The 10,662-nt window shown below is 55.1% G+C and overlaps 1 protein-coding gene across 1 annotated transcript in view; it reads left to right on the top strand.

Annotated features, from left to right (window-relative positions):
* Positions 1–2,089, top strand: part of ADGRB2 (adhesion G protein-coupled receptor B2) — a 32,602-nt gene extending 30,513 nt beyond the window's left edge. Inside the window, exons 27-30 of the mRNA XM_024766810.1 lie at positions 938–973; positions 1,240–1,335; positions 1,435–1,491; positions 1,904–2,089. Coding sequence (XP_024622578.1) covers positions 938–973; positions 1,240–1,335; positions 1,435–1,491; positions 1,904–2,089 — 375 coding nt within the window. The remainder of the gene's footprint in view (positions 1–937; positions 974–1,239; positions 1,336–1,434; positions 1,492–1,903) is intronic.
* Positions 2,090–10,662: the final 8,573 nt, after the last annotated feature.

Genomic DNA, 10,662 nt, shown 5'->3' with positions numbered 1-10,662 from the left:
GTGGGGGGGGCGGTGAAGGGCAGGGCAGAGTGCGGGGGCCGAGAGTTGGAGACGCCAGGGTGGATGGCGAAGAAAGAGCAGGCAGGGAGGTGGAAGGACCAGGAGAGAGGTGTCACCAACGCCAGTGGTGGTGAGCGTGTCTGCAGGCCTGGGACTGGGGAGATCTAGATGGCAGTTTTAGTGGCGTCCTTGAGGACTGTGGGGCAAGTCCCTTCACCCTGGACCTCAGTTTCCCCAGTGTAACCTGAGAAGGTTGGACTTGGCCTCGTGAGAGCTCCTGTGCCAACATTCTGAGACTCTAAGGCCTCCTTCTTGAGTGGCACCGAATGCTGCGTAGGCCACTGGGGCCTTGAAGGTGGTCTTGGGCAAGTGAGAGCCGGGAGAGGCATGAGGGAGGGAGGCCAGGGAGGCAGGGCCAAGTTTGGCAGGAAAAGGGGCAAAGTGCGGTGAAAGGAAGGTTTCTGTAACCCTGCGTCCTGTATTTGCAGGACAAGTGGAGGTTTCCAGGGAGAGAGGAGCCCGTTGGTGGCAGAGAGGATGGGGCAAGATGGGGCAGGACAGAGGGGTGGAATCCAGGACACAGAGGAAGGAGGGTCTGCTCTGTGATCCCATGTGGGGATCTGTGTCCCGCCGTGTTGGAAGTCTGCGCTGTGACATCTGGTCCACGTGCAGGTGCATGTCTACGCGTGTGCCAGCCTGTGTGTGCCCCTGGCAGTCCTGTGGTGGGGTAGCGCCTTGGAGGCTCATCTCCCAGGCCCTAAGCCCATTTCCACAACCTCTAGGGCTGTCCTTTAAAGGGTTCCTAGCTCCTGAGCCTGGGCTGGGGGCAGGTACAGTGGGCAGACCCTGCGGGGGAGCAGATTTCCTCACTCTAAACCCCCTGCACATGGTAAAAAGTTTTTTTCTCTTTCACTGCTTCCTTGTTGCTCCTTCCCAGAGAAAGAAGTTACGGTATTCAGACCTGGACTTTGAGGTAAGTGCTACAGTGTATGTGTGTGTTGGGTTTGGGATTGTGGGGGGCGGTTTGTCCCTGGAGGGTCCCTTCCTACAATTAGCCCAAGCCCCAGTGCAGAGCCTGACCCCATGACAGTCCCTCAACTGCCCAAGCCCATAGCTCTGGGGTGAAGAAAGAGCCAGGCCTTGTCCCAGAGGGGCCGGCAGCAGGCAGGGATGTGGGGACCCAGGATGCTGAGCATCCCGTGGGGAGCACCTGCCCTGACGCCCTGTGGCTCCCAGAAGGTGATGCACACCCGGAAACGGCACTCGGAACTCTACCATGAGCTCAACCAGAAATTCCACACTTTCGACCGCTACCGCAGCCAGTCCACGGCCAAGGTGAGGGCTCCTCTTGTGACTACCCCTGCCCGGAGCTCGGGGCCCAACCTGGGACAGTGGCCCCTGGGGTCAGACCCTGACCCGTGGCCCCCGTTGCAGAGGGAGAAGCGGTGGAGTGTGTCCTCAGGTGGGGCAGCCGAACGGAGCGTGTCCAGCGTAAGTGCCCCAGGCTGGGGTGGGGTGGGGTGAGGTGGGCCGCGAGGTACTCATTCCCTCCCTGCCCTCCTCCCCGGCCTGGGCAGCCTCAGCTTGCCTCACCAAGGGTCTGCCCATGGCATAAGCAATAGTCTGGGGTTTTTAGGAGATGGGGGGTATTGGTGGGAGCTCCATCAGGATCTTGAGGAGGGTGGGCAGCAGGAGACATGGTCTCAGGGGGCCGCTCTGAGCACAGGGATGAGGAACCCCACTCTGGAGCCAGGCGGGTCTGGATTTGAGCCCCACTTTGGCACCCGATTGCTCGGTAACTTTGGGCATCACTGGCCCTCCCCGGGCCTTCTCAGTTGGTTCTCTGTACAGTGGATGAGGGTATTGGCCCATCTCCACGGGCCCTTCCCTCTCCCCCGCACAGGAGAAGCCCAGTCCAGGGGAGCGTCCCGGCTTGTCCCAACAGCGGCGACATCAGAGCTGGAGCACCTTTAAGTCTATGACGCTGGGCTCGCTGCCCCCCAAGCCCCGAGAACGGCTGGCCCTGCACCGGGCAGCAGCCTGGGAGCCCACAGAACCACCGGATGGCGACTTCCAGACAGAGGTGTGAGTGCCACTCCGGACTGCCCACTGCGTATAAATATTATATATCTCTCTATTTTCACACTCCACTTTGGAACTACCCAGGAGCCAGCGCCCCCTCCCCTCTCCCGAGGGCTGGGCAGGGAGGCACAGTGGACTCAGCTGGGCTGGGGGAGCCAGACACGGCGTGGCCGGGGGACCAGGGCCCTTCCTTGTTTCTCAGAGGCCCCTCAGCCCCTGGAGCCCCATCTTCACCCCCAGGCTGTCTGTCCCTGTCCCGGGCTGGGGAGGGGGGAGGGAACTTTCTTGGGAATAAACTTCACTCTGTGGATTTTGCTGCTGAGCTATTTGCTTTCCCCAGGGGAAGGCCCAGCCCTGGGACCCCAACTTTGTTCCTCCCTCTCTTTGGTTCGCCTCACTTGGTCTTGTCAAATTGTGATGGGGTCAGGCTGACTCCAACTGGGAGGGGGTGGCCTAGGCTCTGACTCCATCCTTGCCCCTGACTCCCTGGGTGACCCTGGACACAACCCTTCCCCTGTTGGGGCCTGAGGTAAGCAGACTGGGAATGTAGGGTGGAGCCCCTTGAAGTAGGACTTCCCCATTGGCTGTGATGGTCATGGCTGCCTTTCACTGGGGCCCAGAGGCCAGGCAGAGTGACCTCAGGTTCCCCATCTGTGAAATGGGGATGGTGACAGTACCTACCTCATAGGGTTGTTACGAGGATGAAACAGATTAACACATGTAAAGTTAGCTTAGCGAGTGAGTGCCTGGCACAGAAGTAGCTCTTTTAGTATTACCTGTTGTCTAAGGCACCTGGTCTCCTGCTGTGCTCTGTGCTAGGAGCTCCACACCCTCGGCCTGGACCCATCACAGCAACCTTGCAGGAAAGTTTTAGGTGGCCCATTTTATGGATAAGAAAATGAGGCCCGAGATGGGAAGTGACTTGCTCAAGGCCACAGTCAGAGACAGGGCTGCGACTTCACCTTTTTCAGTACCCTCCTAGTAGGACTGGAAGCTGGAGCTCAGCTTCCAGGGACCTGACCTTCATGGCTGCAGAGAAGCATAGGGAGAGCTCAGGTTCCAGGGCTCAGGGTGGGTGTGGGGTGGAGGGACTGGGCTGGCTTGGTGCCAGAGGGCAGTTTCTAGGGCATAGTCTGTATAAGCCTGAGTGAGTGAACCCTTCTCAGTTCCCAGGAATCCAGGCAAAGAAGGGTAGAATCAGTGTGGAGACATGTTGCCACGGCTCTTCTGTGGTCAGGCAGCCACGGGAGCAGAGGCCACAGGTGCAGCTGCCGGCCTGGTCATTTAGCAGCATGGGCACCTCTGGGCCCCTCCCCAGAGACTCTGAGACACAGATGCACGCCCCTGGAGAGCTGACTGACTCTGGAGGTGGACATGTCAGAGGGAGGGGTTAGGTGCTATAGGAGCCTGGATGGGGGAGAAGGAAGAAGGGACTGGCTGCTGGGGTGGGGGTGGCTGTCACAGCTAACGGCCTCCTGCAGGGGCTGGAGGAGTGGGTGTCGTGGTGGTACCGGCTCCCTAAGTCTCCTCTGAATCCTGCCAGCTGCGGCCCGGTCAGAGGAGGGAGCAGACCCCCGCCCTCCCCTTGGGCAGCCCCAGCACTTATGGGTACAAAGCGATCACTCAGGCACCGTCTCACTTGAGTCTTTGAGGTAGGTATTGTGACTCCCCCATTTTACAGATGAGGAAATCAAGGCTCAGAGAGGGGCATGACTTTCCCAAACTCCCACGGCTTGTTAGTGGCTATATTGCAACTTGAGGCCGGAGGTGCCAGAATCCCCAGTACCAGCCAGCTTAGGCAAAAGGGGACTTCCGTTCGTTTAGGAGTTGCAAGCTGCAGGAAGCGAGTGGTAGGTGGTGGGTGGGTGGCTAGCCTTGGGAGATGAAGGCCAGGGTCAGGGTGTGGCCAGATCTCATCCCTTCCAGCTGCTCTCTACGTCAGCTCCATTCTTTCAGGCAAGCTTCCTCATCCCCCTGGGCCCCCCAGGCTTCCTTCTTGCAGCCCCTATCACTCAACTCTGCCCCCAGAGGGAAAAAAACTTTCTCTTGAATTCCAATCAGAAAACCCCCAAGGAAGGGCTCTGATTGGCCCCAGCCAGGGGGTGGGGCACTGTGATTGGCAGCCCCCTTGGGAACCTCAGGGGAGGGGGAGGGGGAGTAGGTCTCCAAAAGGGGAGGTCCTATTCCCAGAAAGGGGCAGTAGGCTCACACAAAGCCCCGGTCCCTGACCTGTTGCCCGCAGATCCCACGCCACATCCTGGGCCAGGCCTTTTTCTAAGAGGCATCACCTAAGCCTTCTGGGTGCCTCTCCTGTGCTTCTGCCTCCCCACTTCCCAGCCCTGGGCTCCACTGGCCACCACAAGGATCTCTCGGGATGAGCTGCAGTGTGCATTCCGCTCCCTGCTTGTAGTTTCTTGCTTTGCATCTGGTTGGAGGAGGAGGCTGAATATTCACCCTGTTGATCCTGCTCCACAGCACCCACAGCTGCAGGAGAGGCTCCTGAGGGCTTTGAGACTCACCACGTCCATGGTCGGGGCGGAGCTTTACTGTGTCGAGGGCTGTGCTCCTCTCTGCCCGTCAGTCCCCACTCCCTAGGCACTGACTTGCTGCGTCTCTTTGGACAGGTCACTGGGCCCTGTCTGACTTGGGTTTCCTTATCTGTAGTCCTGATTGTCCTTTGTTTGGGCTAATATCTAACAACCTGTCATGTCTTTCCTAGACTTGAATTTCTCATCTCATTGTCCTCCTTATTCTCTCTGCCTCCAGTCGCTACCTAGCTCTGGGGTGATCTTTCCAAAATGCACATCTGGCCAGGTCACTGCCCTCCCTGCTCAGAAGGCTTCCAAGGACCCTAGAAATTGCCTAGAATGCAAGGCCCTTAGTGATGTGGCCCTTGCCTACCTCTCCTGGCCCATCTCTCTCACCTCCATGCTTTTGCACATGCCATTCCTTCTGCCTGGAACTTTCGCCTGCTCACACTGGCAACTTCCCCTTCAGCCTTCCAGATCTAGCCCCAGTGACCCCCCTCTGTGAAGCTGCCCCTGAGCTCCCCGCCTCAGCAGTCAGCACGTGCTGGGCTTCCACGGCCCCGGCACACACTTTCACTCTCACGCTGCTTGCACAGAATGGCTGTCATCTATGTCAACCTGGTTTGGGTTTGTGCACTCAGCCGAGGGCTCCATGTGGAGCAGGCCTCAGTGGCTCTTTGCTGAGTGAACAGATGGAATGCACAAATCACTCGGAACATTGGTTTTCTCATCTGCAAAATGGGGATACCGATAATCCTTACCCAGCCTTCCTCACTAGGTATCCAGAACATGACATGAGATTATTCCTGGGGAGGGTTTTGCAGGTGGTATCCACCCCTCCCACAGTTTTTCCTTCCTGGGCCTCTGTGCTATATATATTAGGACCCCGGGTGGGAAGGCAGCCCTGGGTGCTGTCCAGGGTGCTGAATGGGACGCTGCCCTCCCAAGCAATAAGGAGACAGACCAAGAAGCTCACCCAAGCTCACCTGCAGCCTTTCCGTGCCTTGCAGACTGTGGCAAGGTCACAGGTGAGCAGACCACCCCTACTTTCATAAGACCGTACCCTGGGGAATGTCCAACAAAAATATAATGCAAATTATATTATTATATATAATATTATATTATAATATTATTATATTATACATATAATATATATATTATATTATTATAATGTTATAATATAATGCAAAATATATTATAATGCAAATGATATATATATGTACATGTAATTTAAAACTTTCCTGTAGCTATTTTTAAAAACTATTCATTTATTTTTGGCTGCTTTGGGTCTTCGTTGCTGCACGCGGGCTTTCTCTAGTTGCAGAGAGCAGGGGCTACTCTTCGTTGAGGTGCACAGGCTTCTCATTGTGGTGGTTTCTCTTGTTGCGGAGCCCAGGCTCTAGGCGCGTGAGCTTCAGTAGTTGTGGCACGTGGGGTCAGTAGTTGTGGCTCCCGGGCTCCAGAGCGCAGGCTCAGTAGTTGTGGCACACAGGCTTAGTTGCTCCGCGACATGCGGGATCTTCCCAGACGAGGGATCGAACCTGTGTCCCCTGCATTGGTAGGCGGATTCTTAACCACTGCACCACCAGGGAAGTCCAGTAGCTATTTTTAAAAGGAAAAGATGAAATTCATTTTAATAACATATTTAACCCACTATATCAAAAATACTATCATTTTAACACATAATGAATATAGATGATTATGGATGAGATACTTAACATTCTTGTTCCATACTGTCTCTGAAATCCAGTGTGTGCATTACATGTACAGCACATCTCAATGCAAAAGAGCACAACAAACGCAGTGACCTTGGGCAAATCAATTCAATGACCTCTGAAAAGGAGGTAGGAGTACTACCTGCTTCACTGGGTCATGGGAGCGTTCATGGAGGTGATGTAAAGCAGGTTCCCAGCACAGCGCCAGCACCAAGGAGGCCCTAAGTCCGTGTTCCTGGAATCTGGGTATTCAGGGGACACAAGCGGGCGGGGAGGGGGTGTTGGGGAAGTAGGAGGAAGTCCCGAGGAGACCTGTGCGCTGGTGTCAGGTCGACCTCAGCAGGGCTGGGGGAAGGGTGCACCCCCCCTCCCCTCACCCCTACATCACCCCCACAGCTTGTCTTCCTTCTTCCCACCTGCAGCCCCGCCCCTGGGAGAAGGGAGACAGGTTAGGAATGGCACTTGGACAGACACGTTAAACTCATTTGGGTTTAATTCACTTCCACTATGCACCAATTAAAAGGAAACGAGGTGACCTAGGTGGCCTGAGGGAGAACCTGTGTGCAGGATGCTGCCAACTTCCGTCTCTCTGGACTTATTTCCCTTGAGGCTTCCTCTTGCCCACCCCCCCGGGCAGCCCTGGGTCCAGGAGTTGAGGCTTTTTAGAGCCAGTCCTCAGTACCCCCCATTATTCCTCCCTGCACTCCTCCAAGAACACCCACCCCAGGAACACCCCTGCCCTCTCAGGCCCTCAAAACACATGCTAAGTGTCCAGGTCAGAGGAGACTCCAGTAAGGGTTTTGGCATTTCAGACTAGTGGGAAGTCAAGAAGGGTGTGGGGCAGCGGGCGGCATGATCAGATTTAATAGGATTGCTCTGGGTGGATGGGCAATGGATGGGGGGCAGTTACTGAAGAGTGAGATGGATGCAGAGAGACCGGTGAAGAGACCATCCATACAAAGGAAACTTTAACTTAGGGGGATGCTACGGAGGGAGCATGGAATCTCTATGTATGCAATGGTGGAATTGTCAGCCCCTGGTATGGACGGTATCAGAAGGAGCCAAGGGTGGCTTGTGGGCTTCTGTCTTACACACCTGGATGGATGACCATACCATTGAATTTGGAGGCCAGGAAGAGGACCAGCTTTGGCGGGGGACAATCATGGCTTTCACCTAGAACATGTTAGCCTTGCAATACCTCGGGGATAGTCATGGGGGGATTTCAAGTAGGAAGTAGATGGTTAGAAATATAGGACTAGATTTCAGGAGAAGGGCGGGACGAGAGTTACTGGCATGGCAGGAAGCCGTATTGGAGCAGGCTGTAGAGTGAGTGGGAGGTGAAGAAATTAAGACAGGATAGACAATTCTTGAAGTGGAGTTATGAAAAGAGGGAGAGAAAGGTCAGGGGCCACTGTTGGCTCTGGAGGTGAATTAGCTGGAGAGGATGACGGAATGTTTCCAAGAATGGAGAGGCCATCCTTACCCCCTCCCCAAGATCCTACGTAATGACAGACCAAAAATAACCAGCCCTACCACCCTGGGAGGCAGGATCCTGAGACCTGATGTTGGGTATCATCACAGAGATTGATTCTGCTCATTTGTTGGGCTGCAGGCCAGCCACGGTTCCTGAAGGAGGGTCGGGGAGGATAGGGGTGGGCATTCAGCAAAACCGTGGCTCCAAGGTCTTCTGGGAGGAGGGAACTTTAGACTCCATAGGGAGCTCCCAGGCACAAGGTGGAGGTATAGATCCGGTGCCCTGGACTCTCTGCAGCCCTCGTCCCTGCTCCTTCTGACCAGGCAGGAGCAGGGGTGAGTCATCCCCACAGTCTCAGCTCCCCACGGGGCCTGCTTCAGGCTGGTATGTCCCCATCCCCTGCCGTGGCATGGCACAGCCCCAGCCATCGATCCGGTCATCCCCAGAGTCAACTAAAAAAGTCAATATTTGATTTGGGCACCATGTTAATGCCATCGATTGCCACCTCCCCTCCTCCACTTCCTCAGGCTCATTTGTCTCTTCCCACCCATGGAGGGGTGGGGGACAGTACTGGAACCCAGTGGAGGCAGAGCTCAGCCTGGGTCAGATTGGGAAAACTGGCCTGCATGTAGGGATGCTGCCCTTAGCCACCCAGGGTCCCATTCTCCCTGAGAATCACCGACCTGCTTTGTTTGAGTTTCCTGAGCCCTCTCTCCAGTGAGGAGGAGGCCAGGAGGTTCACATTCCTCCCAGGCGGGGACTGAGCCTAACTCCTTGCAGGGTCCATACACAGAGCAGGTGTGGTTGCCATGGAGGGAAGGATAGAAACCGTGAAGTATACCAGCGTGGGAGAAAAGTGAGGGCAAATCCTAAGACCCGGAACCCGAGGGCTGTGCCGGCTCAGGTTTCTAGAGTCCCTCCTGGGTGCCCACTGCTGTACCCGTGTGATGCTGTGAAACCCACACAAAGACCTTAGATGAGGGTCCATCTCTAGACCTCAGAGAGGGGCTTGGGGGAGAGTTGAGCTTAGAGGCCTAGAGCTCAGCTGGGCAGCGAAAGAGGCCGAGGGGAGGGGAGGGTCCAGCTCCACTGTTTGTTCTTGTCAGCTCTGTGGGTCCAGATATGGGCAGGTAGGCTGTGCCCTTTGGTGTTCTTCCCCAGCCCAGCCCACCCACCCCCAGGAAGGGAATGGAGTCTGCTTTGGGGGCCAGGCTTGTGCTCAAACCACAACTCCATCCCCAACTTGCTGAGAGGCCTTGGGAAAGTTAAATAACCTCTCTGAGCCTTAGATTCCTCTTCTGAGAAGTTTCTTAGGGCTTGGATCACTTTGTACAGTTTCAGAGGGTCAGGGATGGGCAGGGGCAAGCCTTGGTGGCCCAAGGGGGTATTACCAGAGTTCTCACACTGAACAGCTGCTCACTGGTACAGCCTTGAGAAGCTGCCAGCAACGCTGCTATGAGGCTGCTCGCTATCAGGCCTGGGCCGCCGTGGCACCCTTGGTGCTCCTCGTTATCCTGAGCTGAAGAGCCAAGACCACGTCACCAAGGGACAGTCAGGCCAGGCCTGCCATCTAGCACCTGGGTGACCCAACAGGCAGTCCAGCTTGGGGCACCAGCAAGGTGGCAGCAACACACGTACACACACACACACACACACACACACACACACGCGGGAAGAAATGCTGCTTCAATGAACTTATCCACAGTTTTGCAATTGAAAAATCCCAAAAGAAGTTGTTTTCATTTCAGCATACACGTAAGTATTATGCTTCATGGGTTACTATCGTTTCTATTATGAATCATGTATGGGGAGTACTAGGACATCTAAAAGTCTTAGTCTGGCCCAGGTGACTCCCATCCTGAGCTGCCCAGAGATTCCTCAGCAGCCCAGCTGACCCACTCGGAGCCACTCAGTCAAGCCTTGAGCCAGAAGAGGCTGGTTTGGTCATTCATTTATTCGGTAAACATTGTCCAATGCCAAATTGTGCCAGGCCCTGAGCTGGGCACTGACAAGGTAAAGATGAGGAAGACATACTTTCTAAGAAGGATACCAAGGAGGAAGGAAGCAGGGGGAAGGGTTGGATTTTGCTTTTTTCTGCCCAAAACCTTCCAGGAACCTCTCGTTGCTCTTAGAATAAAAGTTAAGTTTCCTCACAGTGGCCCAAGAGGCAGGGCCTGATGTCCCTGCCTATCACTTCGACAGAGCTCCAGCCACATGGCCTCCTTTGTGCTCCTCGAACACATTTCGTGGTTTCTCCCACCCCAGGGCCTTTGCATATGCTATACCTACCCCTTGAAAGGCTCTTCCCTGGTTATCTGCTTTGCTGGCTCCTCATCTTTTGATTGAAGCTCTGATGCCACCTCCTGCATACCCCTTGCCCTTCTGGGCCACTTTCTATCACATCGCCCTAATCCTTCCATAGTGCCACTTCTCCCAATGTGGAATTATAGCACCTATTTCCTATGTATTGTCTGTTTCCCCCACTAGACTGTAAGCCTCTGAGGGTGAAAAAGGGTGATAGTCACTGACATTCATACCATTGCCTGACATATGATATGAACTTCATAGCTAATGTTGAATGGATGAATGAATGAATGTGGAATTTAAGGTTCCCAGGTATCCAGGAAGCAGGTAGAGCTAAAGCTCTGGCCCTTGGTGCCCCACCACAGACTGACCATGTCTGCGTCTAGACCTGGGGGTGGAGGGAGGGTGTTGCATACGCAGGCCTGGGAAGGGGAGAGTCCCAGTGGTGTCCAGCCTCAGGGCATGCATATTGCAGGAGGCTCCTTCCTCGCGTATCAGCTTGCTGCTAGACTGGCAGCTCCAGCTGCTGCTGAGTTTTTCACCGTCAGGGCCAGTGGTT

The sequence above is a fragment of the Neophocaena asiaeorientalis genome, unplaced genomic scaffold, assembly GCF_003031525.2.
Source record: "Neophocaena asiaeorientalis asiaeorientalis breed wild unplaced genomic scaffold, Neophocaena_asiaeorientalis_V1.1 scaffold79, whole genome shotgun sequence".
In the NCBI taxonomy this organism is placed as follows: domain Eukaryota; kingdom Metazoa; phylum Chordata; class Mammalia; order Artiodactyla; family Phocoenidae; genus Neophocaena; species Neophocaena asiaeorientalis.
The sequence above is the reverse complement of the archived record's forward strand: the minus strand, read 5'-3'. Positions and strand labels throughout refer to the sequence as shown.